The sequence below is a fragment of the Thermobia domestica genome, chromosome 1 (genome assembly GCF_964235325.1).
Source record: "Thermobia domestica chromosome 1, izTheDome1.hap1.1, whole genome shotgun sequence".
NCBI classification, from domain to species: Eukaryota; Metazoa; Arthropoda; class Insecta; order Zygentoma; family Lepismatidae; genus Thermobia; species Thermobia domestica.
The window spans coordinates 341,775,626-341,800,391 of record NC_137454.1 but is presented as its reverse complement, the minus strand read 5'-3'; the positions used below and the strand labels follow the sequence as shown (position 1 = coordinate 341,800,391).

Genomic DNA, 24,766 nt, shown 5'->3' with positions numbered 1-24,766 from the left:
CTGCGTGGTCAGTTAGGACTAACAACACTTTATCATACTACGTGTATAAAGATGCCGAAGTAGCTTTATATATGTATATGAATATGCGTATGGGAGAGAGAAGGGAAATAAACTTTAACAATTTCAAACGATGCAAAAATGAAAAGTTGTGTATCTACGTTTTTTGAATCTTTCTTATAAGTTTTTATGTGAATACATTTCATTATACTGGATCTAGAACTATAAATGGACTATGTAAGGGATATTAAGGAGTATGTGTGTCTGGATAACTTACAGATAAGAAAAAACACAAAATAAAATTTGAATTGATAGCTTCCGCTATAAAGTTCTACTTCTATGTTATAAAGTTCTCTGCTTTGGACGCGATTTTTTCTAACATTAACTCAAGCTCACAAGTGACATGTTAGTCCCTCCAATGAAAAAAAAAAAAAAAAAAAAAAAAAAAAAAAATCGGAAATGGAGCAAATTGTTTGGTTATGAACAATTAGCGTCTGATCACCACGCGTAGTGACTTAATACACGTAACTTTATATGGGGGTTAACAAGTTAATCTGTTAGCCCTCCATGGAATTGGTCGAAATTGGGCAAGATTGTCTGATCGTCGTTTGATCGTCCACAATCTGTTTGATGAATGGGTTGATCAATGGACTAAACAATGGAATGACCTAGTCCAGTTCCGATGAATCTACCTTCAATGGGGCTAATTAGTTAATTTGTTATCCCCTACTTTATTATGGGTTTTACGTCACTACACGTGGCGATCAAACGTGGCCAATAAATGACGATCAACCAATCTGGCTCAAGTGTGATCAGTTATGCTTCCATGAGCCAATCGGTTAACTTGTTTAACACCTTACAAAATATTGTGAATTACGTTACTACACGTGGCGATCAAATGCTGATCGCTGCCGATCAAACGCAATCAGACGACAATGAATCGATCTGGCGAAGTTCCGATCACTTTTCTTCTACGGGTATTATGGGGGAAGGAGGCTTAGAAATGCGTATTATATCAAACGATGATCTAGCCCAATTTTGATCAATTTTGCTTCCATGGAAGCCAATGAGATAAATTATTAGCCTCCTACAAAATTATTCATATTATTCACTACACATAGCGATCAGTCGTTGATTGCGATCAAACGATCTGGTCCAATTCCGATCAATTTTGCTTCCATGGGGGCGGGGGGGAGTTGAGTTGATCTTGAGTTTAACGTCCCTTTCAGCAGCGAGGCTATATGAGACGTGGACCTACTGATTAACGTGGAATCCGAACCACATGAGCTCCCACCGGGAATCGAACCCGGGTCTCCCGCGCCAAAGGCGCGTACGCTAACCGCTTAGCCACGGAGGAGCTCGGGGGGGGGGGGTTACAGGATAACTAGAGTAACAGGAATAGCAAAATTTCAGTTTCACTAAAATTTTATATTGCTGCATTTTCCGCAATCTAAGAGAGGTCGAAGAACTACTTCGATTCTTTACTTTACACCTTCCTGAGTTTCGATATCTTTTCTACTGTGTTGTGATATTTTATAAAGAAAATTACGTACATTATTGTAAATAATGTAAGGACTTATAAATGAACGTTAATACTGTCGGGAAACGAGAAAACTGGGATCTATATCGTTACAATATGTTCGGATAACGAATGCGAACTTAGAATTTGGTGAGGATTTCTTAATTGGGTGGAAAAGTTTCCAAGCCCTAGTAATGAGGTTACATCTATGGAAGGTAGAAGTTCGGCGATGGTGAGAACAGTAGATAGGAAGTAGTTTGTCTTCGAAGGATGATGGAATTGGAGGTGGTAGTCAAGAAAAAGGGGTAGGAGTGTTGATTTTAGATAGCAAATAGAATTCAGGATTTCAGGTGCTTTTGGAGTAAGATGCAAGACAGTGATTTCTGAGTCCTTCGTTCAAATTATATACACTTGTATAAGCATTCAATAAGCGATATGTATGAGTATTCCTGCAATCAAAGATCGTGCCACCCACCAAGACGCTTCACAACTACATTTCTTACTTTTCCTGGAAATTGTGTGTGATTATGTTTTCACCATCTTCTCGTGTATATACATATGAATCTTAAAGTGAACATGAAAAACAAGTTATTCACCACAAAAATAAATAAAAATGTTTTTATCAGACAAAAACATTTTAAAAAAATACATTAGAAACTCTTTCGCTAAATGTTTTATCAGAAAAAAAGAAGCAGGAAGAAAGGAAAAAGAACAATTATACAATGCAAAATGCTGCTATGAAGCGTCTATGTGGTTATCTCTTGAAACCAATCACGGTGGTCACCTGGACGCATCATATCTACTCTTCTGTTCATTATTTTTCTTTCTTTTCTTCTTACGTATTCTTCTCCCAACAACGGAAATTTTAGCGATAGTACTTAAAGTGTGATTTTCACTATGTAGTGTGACGTTTTCACTTTCCTGATATAAATAAACAAAAATGATATCAACCCAAACTATGTGCCTGAGCAGTACAGTTAAGCTACTTGAAATACAGCCATTACGAGGGGTGTTGTAAAGCTCCTGGCCAGGAAGAATAAAGCTAAAAGGATAAAATTACACAGTTACTCAACATGGAGATGTGGAACCTGTGCATAATCTTGCTTAGGAAAGTACTGAACATTCCTCTTACAATCCGGATCTTGCATTCATTCACTTTCAACTATTTCCTGGCTTGAAAAGTGGTTCGAAGGAAAGGGTTTTGCAAACAACGAAGAGAGAAAAACGATGAGATGATCCAGCGATTCTCCCATACGGAAGATACGAGGTTTCGTAAATACACGACCAGGAAATGACTCATAAAGTAATTTAATTGTTTCTTAGGCTGTATGGAATGTGGCACAGTCCTATTGGGATTACATGTCGTCCACATCCATATAGTGTAATTTAGGCACAACATACTGTTTATCATCATGTTGCGAGAGCGAGCATCATTAACTGTTATTGCTTGACCAGTATTTTCGAAGAAGAATGGTCCAATGGTGCCTCCAGCCCAAAATCCACACCAAACAGTGACACGCTGTGGATGCATTTGTTTCTCAACAATCACTCGTGGATTTTCTGAACCACAAACGCGACAATTTAGTTGATTAACAAAGCCATTAAGATGCAAATGAGCCTCATCGCTGAAAATGATTTTGTTCAAAAAATCAGCATCCACTTTTTGTTGTTCCAGATTCCATTCAACAATCTCTCTTTCCTGTGCATGGTCTGTAGGCTTCAGTTCTTGAATCAACTGAACTTGTAGGCATGGAAACGTAAAACTTTCGTGAGAATACGCTGTAGAGAGCTTCCCGAAATGTCCTATTCTTAACCATTTTTAATATCCCTGAATTGTCATCTGTCACGCTGACTTTTTCTTTTCGTTGGCAACAAGTTACCGCACAAATGACGCAAAATTGAAATCTTGCGTGAATTTTGGGACACTCATTACAAAATAATAATAGTAACAAGAAGAAGGACAATAACCTTTGCTACTACTAATACTATTATTATTACAAAATGATATTAAAAAAATCACCTTTAACACTCGATCCCAAGTAAACTCATAATCACGTTGTCGCCGCTGCTTCAAGTCATTGACAATTACTGCAGAAACCCCCAAAATATCAGCCACTTCAGGACTCATGGCCTTTGTTGCTATAAATAGAACAAATGAATTAATGAAATCACCCTAAGTACACACTAAATCAATATTAACAAAAAGTGTTTATACGTATCCTCAATCTAGACACTAAAATAAATAATATTTAGTTCATTAATATATATACAGGTATTTTTTTTTTTTAGTTATACTCTGGAATACATACTTAATTGTTTGCTCCAATTTTAACAGTCTAAGAATTTTTTAATAAGGTCTTTGGTTTAAAAAACTTACATTATATAATATATGTGTGTATATATATACACTTTTCTTTCAAGACCTCTGCAGTTGCAGTTTTACACCATACAAGTTTAATATGTTCGCTTTCAGCAGATATTATATGTAAGAAAAAAAATGAAATGAAATCTTTGAGTTTTACGTCCCACGGTTATGCCGGTTAGGCTAAAGGAGACGGTGATGATGAGTAATGAATGAAATGGTGCAATGAAGAAAGTGGGAGGAAACGGGAGAACCCCGAGAAAACCCACGCACACGGTGTTTGTCCACCACAAAGTTCACTTGGCGGGGGCTGGGATCGAACCCGGGACCCCAAGCACCAAAGGTGAACGCTCTACCACTGAGCCACCGCGGCCCCAATTATATGTAAGAGATAACGAGATATTAAATATGTATAACAATGGGATCTCAGTTTGGGCGTAAGAAAATAAAAATTATTTACACAAATTATGAGCAAAACCATATGAAAGGAAATTAAATAAAAACACGTGGCTTTCAAAACTAACGTATCGTTATTTACGTAGAAAAATGCGAAGAAAAGAAAAAGGGTACTAGGCACAAAAACCTCGTCGTTTCCCACCGTTGCAAGGTTGGCCATATTGAATATTGTGCTATAATGATGCAAAGGATAAACCTACAGTGAAATCAAAATCAGAGAAAGTATCGAGAGAGGAGGGCACGACCTACAGAAAATAGCTACATACAAAATTCGCAGATGTGATCCATCCTGGTTATGCCAGCTGACGAACACTTCAGAGTTACTTGCTGTAATGAAAAACTCGTTACTGGAATTATGTAAATCAGAATCAAATGCATACTAGGCCCCTGGACTGTTCGCATTTCACTGTGGCGTGGAGTTGTTTCCTTTGGAATTATCGGGTCGTATTTTTACGAGGATGATGATCATGTGAATCAGAAAGTTACCTCAAGGCGTTGAACATTTTTTCTTTCTTAATTTCGGATGTTGAACGTGTGTATTGTATATTTATGGTTACAACAATCAAAGGTGACTAACAAGGTCAAAATAAGCATGGATTTTTTAAAACAAACTTTTCTACAAATATTAATTTTTCATTATGGTAACGAACTTTGATCGTCCGCCTCCAGATTTGATATATGCTGATTTTTTTCTGTAGAGATATCTGAAGCAAGATGTCTTACAAATACGATGCGCCACTACTAGAATTGAAGGATCGTATCAATACTTGTTATTAATATCCCCAGCGATACTTTGCGAAGAGCAATGAGCCAACTTTCAACGCAGCTGAGAATAATATCCAGTGTGACGGAGCCGTCATGTGGTAGGAGTCATGTTCAAACACTGACTGCTAAACGATACTCTTATAAATGCTACTTGGCAGAGACAACAATATTTAAAAAAAACATTTGTTCGATTATGGTGTGGGTTTATTAGAACAGTATCAACGCTTCCACAGCCAATACATGAATGTATTGTATGAAGTGGTTCCAGAAAGGGAAAGTGCAGTACGTCGATTAGTTCATCGAAACAAAATTCGATACAAAAAGAAATTATATTTCCGCAACGAGTGAGGATAAACCTCACCATCTCGTTATACTATTCGCCAGACACCAGAAGTTAATGAAGATCAAGTCCATGTTTGTCCAAGATTGTACTAGCTGCCCACGAACATAGAATGAACACACCAGACATATTCTGGAAACTCAAAAAAGTTCATTCGTTTAGATGACAAAGAACAACAAAGACGTCGATCCACTATGCACAAGGTGTTATATAAACATTACATATAGGGTGTAACTGTTACAAGCAACTGCGCCGAACTATAGACCACAACGAAAATTATTTGGAAAAAAATTCTAAATTCTCGCATAACCGAGACCTTGGGCTACTTTTCTTCAGTAAAAATACACAGATGATGAAGGACAGTATTGTCTGGATGTTTTGTATGGGTACCCCAATAGTAGTACCTTCAATCAAGCATAACATTCCACAGGAACGGTGCCATACCATATTAAGAACACCTTAAATACAACATTCCCTACAAGGTGGATTGGACGGAATAGCCCAATTGCATGGCCAGACTTAATGAGAATTGTGAAGGATCACTTTATTAGATAAGGGCGTAAGAGATGGATGATCTGAAAACTGTGGATACTTATGGTAATATGTATTTAACACGTTAGCAGCCAAGCCATATTTCGCGGTATTTAGCACCATACTATTTGTGCATCAGAATTATGCACATTCAATTCCGACAAAAAAGTCTACAACGCTCGATGTGTTTTCTAATTTGTTGCTTTGTCAAAGCGTTCAAGATGTACGTATATTGCCAGTATCATTCAATACGATTATTATTATTATTATTATTATTATTATTATTATTATTATTATTATTATTATTATTATTATTATTATTATTATTATTATTATTCTGCCTACCGGCAGGTAACGGACAATGAGCTTTTATTTTTCCTTCCTTTCTTCCTTAGGTTCTAGTCTGAAAATGTTTCTTCTGCGTTTCTCCAACTTCACTTCCTCTTTAAACTCCCAATATTTTCATCTGTTTTCAAATCATCGATCAGTTGTGTTCTTCTTCCTACTCAGAGTTTTTCTTTCATCTTTTCCTGTATAGCGTTACGAAGAAGACAATTTCTTCGCAAGATGCCAATACTATCAATATCGTTCAATACGATAACATTCCAGATTTGGATCAATCTTAGTTACTGTAATTGTTCCATTGCCACGGCTTCGTTTATTACCATTAGCTGGTACCAATACATATAGTCATTCCAGGCTTTCAGATGTCACTATCAATATGTGTATAAATCTCTAGCTCATTTACTAAATGCCTATTAAATAATTATTGTGATTCACAATTCTTCAATTGGGCTCTTAACTTCAATCCTTAAGACATCGATCAACGAAAAAATCGTTTCATTTCAGTTCATATTATATAAACAAACACTTAAATATTAGTCATTTTCTTCATCAAGCGTGTTCTAAATCACTTGTTCCTAACTTGGTAAGCGTGAAGAGCGAGCAAAGGGACGCAAGTTATTGACAAAAATAAACTGTGAAATATGAATAAAGCATTACTTATGACAATTTACATTTTAGTTTTAGCAAACCTCATACACTACATGTTTCATGTTTTATCTTTGCTATGGGAAGGAAGGGAGTGGGGAATGAAGTATGCATGGTTTACGAACAGCAGTACCAAGTAATCAAGGTTAAGGACCACTGTTCTAAATTCTATTACGCTTTTCGTCACATATCACACCTACATATTCGAGAGTCCGATCGTTTCGACCACTACCAACGAATCCAGTTCGAAACGGAACTTGGGTAATATATGCTACGTGCAACAAATTATATATATATATATATATATATATATATTGTGTTAGTAAGTAAGTAGGAAGGGTGGATGGATTTGTACATATCTGATTACTAAACTTCAACGAAAAAAATCTTTTGAAGAAAATCACAAGACACGAAACATAAATAAATAAATAAATCAGGTACTCCTATGAAAGTCAGAATTTTCTCCAAATAACCCAAAATCAAAAGTAAAATTCCAGATATGTAGACACTCTGTCAAAGTAAAATGAACTGAAAAAATATATTGAAATAATGAAAATATATAAATCAATAGCTAAATAAAATTGCGGACTTTGCCCGAGTAGTGAAAAAGAGAAAGTAAGTGGCCGAACACTGACCCGAAAAGTTTATGATTATTCAGGAAGTAGACTGAATAGTGTAGGTGTTTACGCATTGCCATGGTCGAACACCCGGATTCGATTCACGGTCCAGTCATGCATATTTTACTCTTTGAATATCATTGAATTCGTACATATAGAGGAATTGGTGTGAGATAAAATCTGTTATGTCATCCATTTAACATACAGTATATACTAATACAACCTCTGACAATAAAGTTCGGTGAATGATTCCGTAAACAGAATGTAGGTACAATATGAATGAAACTTACCTTACTGTCCTTCGAAGTAGTCCCCTCCCGCAGCTATGCAACGCTGAACAAGGCTGTACATGTACTGGAAACTTTTTGAGAAGTCTTCTTTCGGGATGGTATTCAGGAACCTCGTCACGTTTCGTTGGATGTTGAGAATATCGGGCCAAATCTCTTTCCTTTCAACGCGAGTTTGAGGCGCGGGAACAGGAAGAAGTCGGGAGGATTCAGATCTGGCGAGTAAGGTGGATGATCAATTTGCACCACCCCCTTTTGGGCCAAGAATTGTCTGACGATCCTTTGTTCGTTCCTTTTAATGTTCTGTTTGCAACCGGACACACTAACACTCACTTGGTATAACACGTCTAAGACAGACTATAGTTGACTCACAGCTGAACAACGGTGGGTCCACAATGGCGGCACCTGTCGCTACTCGTGTACAGTGTTTCGTTGCGCCGGTGTTGACAGGTCGAGCATAGCGACTTCATTCAACTTTATTGTCAGAGGTTGTATATAAACTGAAAAATTTTAACTAATGTCCTATAGAAAATAACACTAAGTATAGAACTCTGAAATATATGAAACTACCTAAAAAATGGTTCTGATATCATTAGTAAGTCCTTGAGCACACAACACACATAGGGCCTAATGTCCCATTAAGTCCCTATCCATTCATATATATTACGTATTAAATGTATCTATGTGCTGCTGAGCATTCTTATTCATAATATTATGTGATGTCATGTTCTGTGGATTATTTTATGGACACAGCAGAGTTCCCTATCAATATTTTATGATGTTATATTATTCAATTATGTCTGTACGTATTGTAAATTTTGTTTGTTTCTCCCTGATAATGGCCGATTTAAGCCCATTTACACTTTTAGAACGTAAGTACATAGGTACATGAGTGCACGAATACGGGTGACCCATAGACACACTGAGTGCCAAATTTCGAAAAAGATTCAACTAGGTTTCATCAACACGGAAAACTATATTACCTCGCGAGAGGAAAGTATGTGCAATTGGCAATATTAAGAATTCGTTCAGGAAGACTGTGCTACGCAGCAGGGTTGGCTGGTTTAAACCAGCTGTTTTTTTCAAAAAAAAATAAAATAAAATAAAATAAAATAAAATAAAATAAAAATAAAAGGTTTTAACCAAAAAGAAGAAAGAAAAAAAAAAAAGAAAGAAAAATGCTTTAAATCGTGTGAACTTCATGGCGATGTTTCCACATATCAAACCATCTACATTAGTTTTATCTCTAACACAAACTAATTACAACTTTCTTACAAGGCTGTCTATAATCTTTATTATAAATTAACTAGAAATGTTACAGTTTCGGAAATATATCACTTCCTTCTTCAGACTACTACTCCCTGACGTAGTCTGAAGAAGGAAGTGATATACTTCCGAAACTGTAACATTTCTAGTTAATTTATAATAAAGATTATAGACAGCCTTGTAAGAAAGCTGTAATTAGTTTGTGTTTAAGATGGACACAAGGCATTTTCATCACAACATCCATAGTTTTACCTCCTTTTCACCTTTTAATCAAGGTTTTCCATGTTCAATTCTCGGTCGAACCATAATCCTTCTTTCATGTGTAAACCAAGTAGCGGTTTGTATCTATATATATAAAAGAGAACGTACAAATCCTTTGTCCGCTCATCACGCTAATACGGCTGAACCAATTTCTTTTATTTTTGGGGGGTTATTAGGATTTGGACCCTAGATGGTTTTTATCATATCACTTTAATTTTCAATTACCAGTGTCTTGAGATAATTGACCATTCAGGTGTCCATTACGTACAAATCCTTTGTTAGTTCATCATAGGTATAAAAATAAACGTATTTATATGCAACCCGCATGACCGTGTCACTCGGCGGGTTAACATAAATGACAGGCGTTATAATGGTTTTTATCATATCACTTGAAAGCGAAAAAGTAAAAATTATCTAAGTAACAAAGTTTATTGCGTTCGGGGTTAACCGCAGCGAAGCGGGGCGGGTTAACCGCAGCGAAGCGGGGCGGGTTAACATAAATGACAGGCGATATAATGTTAACATTTACTGCAATCTTCTATGGTTTTTATCATATCACTTGAAAGCGAAAAAGTAAAAATTATCTAAGTAACAAAGTTTATTGCGTTCCGGGGTGACCGCAGCGAAGCGGGGTGAACGCTGCTAGTGTCACTTTAAAGCGAAAGTCTTCTTTATAACCTCGGTATTACATAACGATGTTAAGCTTAAACATATGAAACGAAGCCAAATTGTATGTTTTTGCTTGCCTGAATGCTTGTTGCTTTATAAAGAAGCAAAGGTTGCCTAAATGTATTGATAGACATTGGCAAAATTTATCGACTGCCTACGTAGCTTCCAACATTAGCTTGGATAGGACTTCGTTTTAATTTTATTGAATGATATCTACATACTAAATTTGGGATTTAATACCTCAGTTTTAGCGTACTGATTATGATACGTTGACCTTAGATTTTACATGCAAAGCAATAACAGGATTTGCTTTGCATTTAAAAGTAATAACAGGATTTCCCAATGACTAACGCGGGAGTTTCCCGATTTATATGTAATTCTGTATAATGGTTTCATTTGTGTAACTGAAACCATCTTTTTGTCCTGAAATGACTCTTGACAATTATATTAACAAGTATGTAAAAATCAGTACAACATATTTTTATCAGGGGTCCTTCGTGAGTGAGTCGGCAGATTCATTGAATTTGTGGCCAATTAGTCCGGTTTCGAGTCCAAATGGAGGACAATTTCTCTCGGATGTAAGCCGGGAAGCTGTTTGGATCCCGCTTTAAGCTTATAAGACCCCTTCCAGCATAACCCTGTCGTTGCATAATAACAGCAAGGCGAAACAAACTTATTTCTGTCCATATGTAATATAAATACATAGAGGAAATTATTTAAACAAAAAAAAAAAAAAAAAAAAAAAAACTGGTTTAAACCAAAAAACCGGGTTTTTTGGTTTTTTCAATAAAAAACATGGTTTTTGCCAACCCTGCTACGCAGGGAGATATGTGCTGGTGTGAAACAATTATTACTGAACTCACCATTGAAGTCGAAAGGAAAAGATCAGTGGACCTTGGCATTCAGCGATTAATCATGCAAACATTTATGAAAAAGGATCTCCAAGTTGAAGTATAGCGACCTATTTCTGTGAATGAACTGAGTGATGCTGACAAAGAAAACAGAAAAGTGGCGTGTGATGAGTTACTACGAACGTTCAGTAAGATCCCTCCTCGACGGAAAGGGATCTTTACAGAAGAGTGATCAATTTGCCATTCGAGTAAAGCACGAAATGTTTACCTTTGGGCTAAAGAGAATCCACATTATTTTGAGGAAATTGAATACTATCCCCCGCATGTCATGACGTGAGCAGCACTTAATGTGCATTATGTTATTGGATCATATTTCTTTGATGAAACAGAAAACCATATTTTATAACTCAATTGGCTTGTTACAATAAAGGTTTATATGGAACCATGTAGTGTAGTTGCTAACGTTCTCGCCTTTGGTGCAAGCGGTCCCAAAATCTTCTCCCGATGGGAACACTTGGTCGAAAAAGTGTAAAAGCTTTTTCAAGCCTCTCATTCTAAGTGATGTTTTCCTCATTCACACCAGACAAATGACGGAATGGTACCCAACATAATAGTCCCAGGCTGATTCCTTCCATCCCCCATTTCCCGGGTAGTGAGATCACCGAGACGTAATCGCTCATATATGACGGGCTAACATGCAAATAGATGTCGAAAACCCAGAAATCTAATTCCTAATTCTAATCATAACTATGGTTTATACCAAAGCTCGATGAACTTGAAATCAGCGAGGAGGTATGGTTCAACAACAACAACCATTACACTCTCTGTGTTCGCGATTATCTCAACGATATTTTTCCTAACAGATTGATAGGTCGTGGTCCTTAAATATCCCCAGTATCCAAGAAATGGCCTGCAAGAAGCCCGGACTTGACAACATGATAACTCTTTGGGATACATAAAGAACATTACATCAAAACAACGTTATACCTGGAATGACGAGCTTAGGACAGCTGCTTTCGTGGCATTTGGAACAATGACTCCTGTTTTGTTGCGGAAAATGCCTCACAGAACATGGCATCGCATATTATGCAGCGAGAATGGGATAGCATACAGATACACTGGATACATTGAGATATATAAATAGATAGGGACTTATAGGGACTTACAGCTCACCCTCTATTGAAATTAAATATATTAATATATGCAATAAAATTAAAATATTTCTATACTAAAATACTATTTGCAAAAATCTATTTAGTTTTTACTGTGCTAGAAATGTTCTAGATTAAAACCTTTTAGCACATTTTTCTTAACTGGAAGATATAATTAACGTTAGAGTGCCAACGTATTTATCCCAACGAAAGCATTTCAACAGCTGCTGCTGCTCTTATCCTTGGACATGATTTCATTGGGACAAACAAATTGGCACTGTAAGGTCAGTCATTTGGTTCGGAATGTTTTACTTTAACCTCACTGGCAGTGAAAGTATTAAGCTACCCAGAGTGAAAATTATATTCAATAATGAACTGACAAAATAAAGAAAACCTACTAGGAGATTCCAGTTGCTTTTGCTGCATAATGTCTCTAGCTTCATCAAGAACATCTTTTAAGAAAACTACACTTCCTTTCCTCGTACTCATACCCTTAATTCGTCCAAATTTAATATGAGTAAGCTTGTTCGCCCATGGTTGTTTCATCTTAGTTAAAACTGTAAACAATGCTACAAAATGATCACTCTGTCCATTATCTACGACATAAAACATTTTATCAAATGAGTATTTCTTTTGTCTATCCAAAGCCGCTGCCACATCACGAGTTAAGTACAATGTTGAGCCATCACTTTTAACTAAAGTTACACTTTTATCCGGTTGGATAGCAACACATTTAGTTCCATCCTCTATGCTTACTAACACGCCTATTTTTTCTAATTCATTTAGCACTGTTTTAATTTCTTTAGCACTATACATCGATTCCCAATGATATTCGTCAAAGCTCACTCCTAACCTGTCGTACGTCCTTTCCAATTCTTCAATTGAATATTTTCGATACAACTGCCATCTTTCTACGTCTTCCAATGTTCCCTCTTCCAGTTCTTTGAATATCTTCCTGGCTTTCTCTGCTAAATTAGGATTACTTGCTGCTTCTTTATTGCCTCTCACATAAGCGTCATATAAACATTTGATTGGACTTTGCCTAACCATTTCGTCTGTATAATCTGACATATCCAATCCTACTTTCAATAAGCCAAATTGTGTTCCCCAATCACCAAGGTAGTTTAACTTCACAACCTTACGGCCCAGGGCTCTGTGAAGATTAGATATAAAATTCCCAATAATCGTTGATCTTAAATGGCCTACATGGAAGGGCTTAGCAATATTTGGAGAGCTGAAAAGATGAGAAAAAATAGCGTAAGTATGTTTTGTTAATCTTAAAGCAGCTACAATTTTCTGTCTAGTTTTACTAATATTCTCATGCTGAAAACGTTAAAAGTAAACAATTAAATTAGACTTCTAGTTTTACGATGGTGAATCAACAAGTATCGCACAGGCGGTATTATACGGACCTGGTACGCGAAAATTCAATAGTTTCTTTGAAATTACTTTGAAATATGTAATGTAATAGACAGTTATACGATCAGGTGTACCTCTAGTGGCAGAATGATAAACTATTAAGCAACGATAGCGTGTGTGCTACAGTCGTTTATTTGTGAAGAGAGGAGGTGTAGTTTGTTTTCTGTAGACAAAAGGATAAAACTCAAGTGGAATTCTTAGGAAAATGATGCGCATGTATAGGGAAAACTGTATGGATCATAGTATCATCTCTAGGAGATGCGAGTTCTTTGAAAACGGCCATGTGAACCTTAGGGATTTACAACTTGCCGCACGTCCAGTAACACCATCACACGAATAGAATGCCACAGCAACTGAAGAAGGAATTCGTAATGATTGACGAATTCATCTTCGAACATATTCTAGATTTCATACGGTACACTTAAATTTCGCAAAGTAAGTGCTCTGTGGATGCCAAAGATCCTCACAGATATCCATAGAGAGAGCAAATAATAATACGCCTGAACAACTAGCATGGTACACTGAAGGACATGCTCTTCTGGAATGTATCCTTACAAGTGACAAGTCTTGTGTGTACCACTATATGCCTGAAACAAAACGGGCATCAATGGAATAAAGACATACCGATTCCTCACTGAAAAAAATTCAAAGCTCCATCTGCAAAAGAATGCTGTGACTTTAGGAATATGCAAGGGGTTATACTGCTAGATTTTCTAATATGTGGAATCACTGTGAATGCTGTATCGTATAAAAAACTGGCGAAGTTGCGTCGCGCGCTTCGTGACAAACGCCCTAAAATTAATGCTGGAAATGTCGAACTCATTCATGGCAGTGCATGTCCCCACTGCATGTCGCCGCTTCTGTTCAAAAGAAACTTGAGAACTTTAGGTGGGAGGTGCTCGAGCACGAGCTGTGCAGTCCTGATCTGGAACCTTCAGACTTAACATCATCTAGGTCCGACTAAGAAATTATTAGTCAAACAACATTTCAATTCCGACAGCGAAGTCAAATCGGCTGTGCGCAGAGGGCTAAACTCCCCAAAAGATAAGCTTCTATGAAAAGTATATTTTGAAACTTGTGCCACGAAATATGTTGCGAGACTTGGCGGATATGCTGAAAAGTATCCTTAATATAAGTTTTTCATTTCGTATGTATTCTCCATGTGTGATCTATTACACTACCTTTAACATAAATCGCTGCAAATTACTTACTGACCTTCACACGGATTATAAAATGTTCGTTGTATTAGCACTTTTAGTACATTATAAGCAAATCACATGACTGTGGTACATACTTGTTTGGTTTCTGTTAGGATATATACTAAATTTATAGCTTAATTAGCACAGAGTACCGCGGATTAAGTGCAACGTATTTGGCTGACAGAGAAAAATGACATGTAGTTTGTTATGCCGATTGCTAATACATGCTAACTAGCTAATTCTATGATCTATGGAACACTAAGGTTGAATGCCACATTCACAAAAATCTTCTATTGATTCCTGTCCTCCTTAAGTGAAAATCCAGACTTCTGTTCTAAGCCAGCTGGATCCAATTTCTACTTTGTATTTTCATTTCTGCAATTTCTTATTATTGTCCTCCCATCTGTGTCTAGGTCTTCCTAACGGTCGTTTTCCGGTTGGCTTTCTAGTTAAAATTTTGAAAGTGTTCCTATTTTCTTTCATTCTGACTACATGACCTGTCCATCTCAGCCCTCTAGAATTAATGACACTAACAGGCAGCATAATTATTGTTTTATATATTTGAAGCTTCAAATTGTTCGACTGAATTCGCGAAAACAAAAGAATTTGGACTAAATAATAACAGGAATTCTCTGCTTTCAGTGAACATTTAATGTTTTCGTGAATATGGTTTTGGTCTGTTAATATGAATCCTAGATATTCGAAGGTGTCCACATTATCGAAATCATAATTTGATATTTTAACCACAATATGAATTATTACGATCACTGCGAATTTTCATGTATAGCTGACGGATGCTACGGAATACATAATGAATAACTTAGACATGAACAGTCTTAACTTATGTCATAACTAATTGAACTCCAAACAGTTTCAGTATGTGCTGACACCTCTGTTGAAATGCTACTAAACTGAATACATCTGGGAAGGTTCCCTTGGAACATTTTGGAGAGAAAAACTAAACAACTTCACTTCCAAAAACTGAACAAACTAATTTCTTTTTCTTAAAAAAAAAAAATAAATAAATAAATAAATAATAATAATAATAATAATAATAATGTTTATTGGAAACAAACAGCGTTACAGCCACAAGTGCTCAAAAAAAAAAAAAAAAAAAAGTTTATACAAGCATAGAACGTATGCAGATATAACAACATACAACCGATCATACAAAAATAGGTGAAATGAATAAAATATTGGTTAAAAAAAGTAATAATAAAAACATGCAATGCCTATTACAAAGTGAAAAATAAAGCAGTAGTAAAAAAAATATAAGCATAATTATCATGCATTTAGAATAAGTATACCGTATAAAATACAAAAATAAATCATTATTCACCGTATAGTTGAAACAGTTTACAAAATATTAAGAAAAAAGTTTCAGAAAGACACTATGTAGTTGCTATTAGAGACCGAAAATAGATATTTCTAAGTTAAATACATCAAGTAAAATACACTCATTCATAAGACTAATAATAATAATAATAATAAAAATAAAATGAACATACAAAAAGTAAAAGAATTGCATATGACATATTAATAAAGACTCATGACCAAGATAAAAAAAAGTGCAGTATCCGAAGAAAAAATGAACAAGGATAGGAGAGAGGAAAAGATGATAACAAAATGAAAGATGACAGAGAAAAAAAGCAACCTAAAAAACCTTAAAAAAATCTTTCAAAAGGCACCTTACAAGTTAATTAGGTAAGCATTATAGGTCTTATAGAATTTTAATTAATTGTGAACGGACTTTAGCAAAGTTACTTTGGATGATATCTAGAACATAGTAGTACCTGTTGGCTGTATCTATAGTTATGCTATTTTTATGCAGTTGATAAGTATATTTGAACTTTGAATTTGTGCGTTAAAATATAACTGTGGTAAAGGAAATTGTAATAATGTTTGAAGTTGAACTACTTTGTAACATACGATAAGACTGTTCATATTTTAATTAGTTTGTTACTAGTTGTTAGATTCAGCAGTATTGATAATACACGATGTAATGAATATGTTGCTGTAAGGAATGAAAATAATAATCAGCAATATACGAGGAAAAATTGAAAAGTCTTTGCGCCTACTAATTTATTGCCAGATTACAAACCAACACCCCTTTGTCTATTTTTCCACATAATCATCGCATCTGTTGAGGCATTTGTTCCACCGACCACAAGTTTTTCGATGCCCGCTATGTAGAAGGCAGCCAGCTGGTGACGGAACCAACGACGAACAAATTTCTACGCTTCAGTATCGTTCGCGAATCTCTGTCCTGCCAAGATCTTCTTCAATGGACCAAAAAGGTAGTAATCCTACCACAGGAAGTGTCAAGTTCTCAAGCAATGTCATTCAGATGAATACATCGACCCGTTTTCACCATTTCGCAAACATACGTAATGTTTTCCGATGTCAGCGAGGAACGAGGTCGTCCCATCACTCGTTGTCTTGGACTTCTTTCGTCTATTTTTAAACTCCTCGCACTACCACTGCACACTTTGTGCAGCTAAATACTTGTCCAAATACACCAACTCTATTTTCCTGTGGGAATATGTGGCGGTGTGTCCTTGCACCACAGAAAATGAATAACGCTTCGCTTATTTGGCGTGGACATCCTGAGCCAGAGATTTTCACCCTCGCGAGGGTAGCCCTCTCGAGGGCATCCTCACCCTCAAATTTCCTCGCCCACAATTACGAAAACATATCATGACTATCTGCAACATTACCAAAACCAAAAGAGGTTGAAATTTACTACTACATCCAACTTCAATATTGATTTCTGTAGAGCGTAAACAATAAGAGAAATCAAAATGCAGTATTTGCAATCGATTAATTTTCAAAAATAAATCCGATCTCCTCCGTTAACCGTCTATTCAAACCGGAAGTGGTTCAAATTAACCATTTCCGGTTTTAACATTTATCGCCACAGAACAAAAATGGTAACAGATAACAACAATTTGTTTACTGCAATCGATTTAGAGTCTCAACAGAACACATCATCATAACCCGCAACACTCTACAGGAACAGGAAGTAGTTGAAATTTACTAGCACTTCCAGTTTCAAATCTGATTTCTACAGAGCAAAAACCCTAAGAGGTATAAAGAAGCTGTTTTTTGACATTAATTCAACGTCCCGAGAATGGTTCTGTCTCATCTTTTAACCCTCTATTTAATTCGGAAGTGATTCAAATTAAACATTTCCGGTTTCAACATTTGTCGATAGTGAGTAAGCATAATGTTTTATATATATATAAGTTGACCTTATATAAATTGAGCGTCCGAGGAACAGAATCTATCTTTGATTTTATTGTTTTATTGCAACAGAAGTTACAGATGTACTACTTCAAGTCTGAATATTGAATTTACACAGTTTGCAAGTCTACTGTAGTTTCACATTGAAACTCACTTGTTGATAACCTACTTTGCAATGTAAAGGATCCAAATTAGGTTCTAAAAGCTCCTATTGCAGGGTCATAAAATTTAACGTTTGAAACACAAATTCTTCAATTTCCTTACCAAAATAATTATAATGTTAATTCATGCGTAACTCTGGATTATATTTCTTGTTCTACGGATGTAAAAGTCAAATGTGAGCCTCTGATGTCTAATGGTGCCTGACTTCCGAGTTATCACTGCCTTTGGCGGCTTGCACCAGTAACAAGGTACACAAAGGTATTAGCCCCTGGTCCTAACAGTGCCCGATCACAGAGTTATCGACGTCTTCAGTGCTCCTATAAATAACTATCGATTCTCTAAATTTTCCAGTGAGTGGTCCAAGTCTGCTGTCCGGGGAGCGTATGAAAGATAAAAAGGAGGTCTACATGACATTGTATTTTCATTAAATTTTATCTTATTTTGTTGCTCACATTTGGTATATTTGTAATATGCATTATCCAGTTTCAATTAATTGAGAAGAATAGAATATAAAAGATAAAAAAGAAAGTACAAAGTTACCAATTTTCACTGAAAGATAATAACCCATCACATTAAATGAACGTCGATCTCATTATATTAGCTCAAACTTGTATGATCGTATGTTTTCGAATATTTGCATTTATAGAAGTATTGCATTGTTGTAAACGATACATTTATTGCTATAAAAATATTTAATTTTAATAATACATAAAATGTATTTTTTAAAAATCTTTTTTGATTTCATGGGGGTCGCGAAGAATTAATAATGGCTACAAAGGGTCCGTGAAACCAGAAATATTGGGATAAGCTGCTCTAAAGAATCCAATCCTCAACGTGTGCAAACTACAAAAGCAAATTTTAAAAATGAAATGAAATGAAATGAAATCTTTAAGTTTAACGTCCCACGCTTATGCCGTTAGGTTAAAGGAGACGGTGATAATGAGAAGTGAGGGAAATGGTGGAATGAAGAAAGTGGGAGGAAACGGGAGAACCCCGAGAAAACCCACGAGCACGGTGTTTGTCCACCACAAAGTCCACACGGCGCGAGCTGAAGCAAATTTTAAATATGCATCCAATATTAACTTGATTCGTGCAAAACATCACAAAATGGGTGTTGGATTATTGCTGAATGGATTTTATATTATAATATACGACACTTTATTAAATAATAGTAGAATTTATCCGTGGATGAGGTAAATACGCAATGCTTTGCAATGCATATAATGCAATAGATTAGCGGTAATTGCTGTGAACGACCTTTCGACCGTTTCGTAAAAGCAAGAAGTAATTACTTATTACTATGTAGATATGTTGAAAGCGGAAATGTGATACCACTTGAGGCACCGACGTGGCAAATATAAAAGCTTCCACCGGAGACCAGTACACATTAGAATATACAGATAGGAAAAAATGCACGGTTGAATCGCGATTCGAACTCGAGTCTTCGAGGCAATCGGGAACTCGGGTGAGGGAGTCCACCCTCCAGTCATATATTTTATCACTCTTAAAACCACTCAGATCACACAGATTGTATGACAATTGTTGTGTTTGGACAGCCCACTGTCTACGTTACAGAACATCTCAAACGGTTGAATTTAATTATATATATTAAGTGGAGGAAATAATCGATTTATGTTTCAGAAGTTGTGGTACAATCTGCGGCAAAAAACCTGCAACATGAGGATGTAAGTTTATTGTGAAACTACGCCTAACAGCACAGGGAATGAACATAACGTCTAAGTGGAACGAATCACGTCAGGATAAACCGCGGTCTCCTCCCGTGCACACTTATTTTGGAGCAAAAGACTTCGTCATTTCACAATAAACTTATATGCTCATGTTGCAGGTTTTTTGCCGCGGATTGTACAATGTGTGTGATCTGAGTGGTTACGCGCCGATAACAATTTTACAAGTTAGAATCCCAATTTAATCGTGCAGTTTTTCGCTCGTTGTATACCATTAAATTCCCACCTATAGAGGATTCGGTATGCCATAAAATTGGCCATTTTCTTGCCTATTAAGAAAAAAAATTGAAAAAAAAAAAGGCCTTAACAGCCGATCTTCTAGCATCATATTTTTCGGGGTACTTGTATGGTCAGCATATCGGGTCCCCTAGCCATCAATGCTGGTTTTCTAGATCGCTCTACTTCTTTCTCTCAAGTAGCTGCCTATTTGTCCTCACGAAGCCGGGTGGACGCTGTAATATTAATACCATCTGGTGAATACGAACGGTCACCCATCTTTCCACTGACCTAGATCCGGAACCGCTTGACTTTACTGATCTCACGAGAACCGGTATTCCAATGCGTCTAGGGCAGTATAGTTTCCAAGTATCCATAAAATACATATTAGAATGTTCAATCCATAAAAACACACACTATCTAGCTTACCTGAAATCCACAACGACTGTCTCATTATTTGTTTGACTGAATAAATCACTTTTGCGCCAAAAACTCTCACGGTCTTTGAGAATATCTTCTAACACAGATTTAATGAAAATATTTTTGTTTACTCTAAAAGTAATGTCCTTTGTATTTTTATCAGCGGCTGTTTGATCATATTGTATAACATCATCTGAGGAGAACGACTGAAAACTAGGTTCTGCAGAACTATCTGGAAGATTTTTTCTTAAATCTTGAACAGGAATGCGAAATTCAGCGCCACTATTTTGAATTCTATTTCCGACTGTGATAATGGAAGAGGATATTTCCGGCGAAATGGTCAGGTTGTATTTAGTGCTGTCTACAATCTGAAAAAGAAAGAGAGAAAAAATGTTGACTTGAAGCTTGTACATGTACTGCCATAGTTAATTACTAATTCAGTGCTGTATGCTTTATTTATTTATTCATTCATTTCAAACTTCAAGACTTAACAAGCTGAATATGAGTATGTATTAAAGTCAACAATTACAAAACAAGTGGGGAAGTGTAGAATCTGTAATTTTTACCGTTAACATGTAATTCAATCTATATACAGAGTGTATTTTAATATAAGATTTTAAATTAGGCATAATTAAGGTTTAAAATTTAATCTAGTATAAGGTTCTAAATTTACCAGCTTACGAAATTTACGAGATTACCAAAATATTAGAGGACTTTCCATTAATTACTTTATCTCTGAAAATAAATGAAGCAAATAGAGTTTTATTATGGGCGATCTCCTCTTACTTTTTTTTTTCTTTTTTTTTGTGCCAATTTTGTACCGGTAATGAGAAAGTAAACTCTTACATGAAAATTTCAGATTTGTAAAATAATACTATAGATATGCAGATGACTCTCCTAATATACAGAAAGGATAAGGTTCTACAGAATTTACTAACAGAGTTTAGCAATACCACCCAAAAATTGGTTTTGTTACAGAATTAAAATAATAAAATTAATTTCCTGGATAGGAACCATTTTTATTGATTTCTTTGATTTAAATCCTTTTTTTTATTTTTTAAAATTTTTTTTAAGGAATACAATTTAAGTTATATATTTCTTTTATGACCGGTAAACTACGGGGTTTTCCGGTTGCTTTTACTGTGTGATGTTATAGCAAAAATGAAATTGGATCTTTTTGATATTGGATAGTCTAAAAAGCATTGAGCCTCTTGCACATGAGGTGGCGTTAGTATCACAAATCTCAGGATATATGATTTGCAGAGGGTCAGACCTATCATCACTTGAAAGCTGACAGTTGAAACTGGAAGACGTGCAAAATGTGTTGGAATTGTTATAATCACACTAAAGTATTGCGTCGTGAAGATGAGTGAACGTTTCGCAAAGCTCTACATTTCACAATTTTATATCGATCAAGGTGCAAATGCTGCGCAGGTCCATAAAGAAATTTGTGTTGTTTACCGGCAAGATATGTAATCAAAAGCAACGTAAGTCAAAAACTTTTGTTGTAACTTTTGTTCTGGAAGTTTCGATGTTCAAGATCCTTCTCACACTGGGCGACCAATCACAGCGAAAGTGAATGATATTCTGGCATAAGTCGAGCAAGAGTGACAAGTAAGCGGTCATGACTACGTCAATGACCTACACATACATCACCAAACAGTGTAAAACCATTTGGAGAAAGTTGGTTACAAAAAAAGAGATCGAGCTAAGGCGCCCACATGAAACATTTACTCGATTGAATTACCCTCTGCAAATCTCTACTGAAACGTAACGAGCTTGACCCATTGCCCAAGTAATTGATCCCAAGTCATGAAAAGTGTATAACCTACGACAACAATGTGCGAAAATGATCGTGGTCGAACCGAGAAGCAGCTCGATGGCATGTGCGCACTGACGCCCAGGAAGGTTATGCTGTGCGTTTGATGGGATTGGAATTGCATCGTACATCACAAGCTCTTGCTGCCGGATGTACTTTCGACCATTAGCGAAAGTGCACCTAACAATTCAAAAGAAACGATAGGAATTGGTTGACAGAAAGGGTATTGCATACCAAGCTAACAACATCAGACAATAAGCATCTTGTAACGACCAGTCAGAAACTGACAGAACTTGCCTGGCAGATTTCAGTGCATCCAATGTAGTCTGGATCTGGCATTAACAGACCCTCATTTGTTACGGCCTGTGCAGAGTTTTCTGAATGAAATTAAGTTAAATTTGAAAACAAGCTTGTGAAAATCACGTGCCACAATATTTTGACCAGAAACCATGGAAGTTCTATAATGACAGGATTATGGTCTTGCCGGAAAAATGGCAGATAATAGAACAAAATGGTGCATATATTTTTCATAATGTAACTTTCAAATCACAACAAATGCATTTTCAATTTTGATCTCCATAGGCTCAATACTCTTTGGACAACCTGATATGTATGCTATGTCTTTTCCGAGGTGTTTCTCACACGTGACAGTTCGTCTGTAGCAGTACGTTACTTTTTCCCCAATACATAAAGAGTAGGTGGTCATAGCGACCCTCGGAATTTACTTCACAATACTTCTACGGAAGAAAGTTAATTATGATCATAGAACGTTATTCTATTTAAGCATAAGTAATGAACCTAAGTAAAATATGCATGTGTAGAATATGCTACAATTTTGCAAACTGCAAAAATTTTGCATTGCATTGCGTTGCAGTTTATACTTAGATAGAATATCAATAAATTTTGCTTAAAAATTGAGAAAAGTTATTCAAGGTAAACTTGCACACCTGCATGAATTCTGTATGAATATAAATATTTGATTTCAAGTTATTTGCACTCTCCTCACTGTAACGAATATAATACCATAATATTAAAGATTTTGCAGTAGTGTGAGGTTTTTTTAATCAAGAATCCGTATTCCTTTTCATATATATATATATATATTTCTTATTATTATTTATAGTTTTAACTAGGTGAAATTACTGTAATTTAAGAAACGATATACGTTTTGAGAAGATTCCTGATTATAATGGCAGAATACTAATGATGATGATGATTTAACTCAAGCTGGGATTTTATAATGTAATTTTACTTAAAAGGAAACATGGTTCAAAATGTATGCAAAAAAATATAATATATTACGGAGTTGTTATTACTATACATTTATTGATATGCATAACCTACGAAAGAGAGGAGGCTGAAGTATTTTCCATAAACCTCACTCTCTCCGTGCAAAGACCAGATATTTCAGCTAGTCTGACGTAAAAGCAATGCGACTACATTTCCTTTGTTTTTGTAGTACATATTCGCATATTAGTACAAAGAAATAATAAAATATCTTTCTCCATGTGTCAGTTAATTACAAATCGAAAACGCTTCATTTACAAAACGAAATTCAAGACTAGCAACAATCAGATTAGGAACTAACTCCCGATTTTTATTCCAGCAAATTGACAACTGGAAATGAGATTTTAAGAAAAAAGTTTCCAACATTTCAGTTCTTCGAATAATATGTATACATATTTTTCAAAAATTCGTGCGAGACCTGGGTTCGATTCCCGACGAGAGCACATGTGGTTCAGATTACACGTTAAATCAGTAGATTCCGTCTCATATAGCCTCGCTGCTGAAAGGGACGTTAAGTTCAACTCAATTTTTAAAAAAATTCATTTAATAAAGTCATTTTCTATATCTGGTTTCTGAACTTGAGGTACTGCCCCAGCATTCGCCTGGCGTGGTTTTAGAGAAACTAAAGGAATCTTAAGACAAGACAGCACAGGGTGGGGGATTTTAATTGTGAGTGTAATAGAAGTTTTTTAAATTCGTATTCTGTTAGATAGAATTTCCTACCCTTTTGTTACTCTGCAAACTTATCTACTCTTTCTTGCTAGACATGGAAATATAAGCGAGTATGTAGTGCGAAGTACATCCTACAAAACGCGGATGGGGTTTCACAGATTCCCTTTGTCCGATATTTTATTGTATTTTTAAATTGAGTTCAATGCCTCACGTTATGCACCGAAGGTAAGGGAGACGGTGATAAGACGATGGATGACAATGGTGGTGTCATGAAAGTAGGAAGAAATGGAAGAGCCCCGAGAAAATCCATGAACACTGTGTTTTTGCATCACAAAGCCCAGTTAGTGGGAGTTGGGATCGAACATGGGACCTACACGCCAAAGGTGATCGTTCTACCACAGAGTTATCGCGGTCCTGTACAACAGAACATAAATACTTAAAGCATGGTAACAAAGTAAGAATATGGGTTTAAATTTACGTACAAAATTTAATAAAACCTAATTTTATCCAATAAACCTTGAA

General features: G+C 35.9%; 1 protein-coding gene across 2 annotated transcripts in view; it reads right to left on the bottom strand.

The window, feature by feature from the left end:
• The window catches only part of ArgRS-m (arginyl-tRNA synthetase, mitochondrial), a 45,785-nt gene that overhangs the window by 14,517 nt on the left and 6,502 nt on the right, over positions 1-24,766 (bottom strand). For both annotated transcript variants that reach the window (XM_081729845.1, XM_081729851.1), the window contains 3 exons: positions 20,476-20,834; positions 12,461-13,296; positions 3,537-3,655 (listed from right to left, as the gene is read on the bottom strand). In XM_081729845.1, the coding sequence (XP_081585971.1) occupies positions 3,537-3,655; positions 12,461-13,296; positions 20,476-20,834 (1,314 nt within the window). The remainder of the gene's footprint in view (positions 1-3,536; positions 3,656-12,460; positions 13,297-20,475; positions 20,835-24,766) is intronic.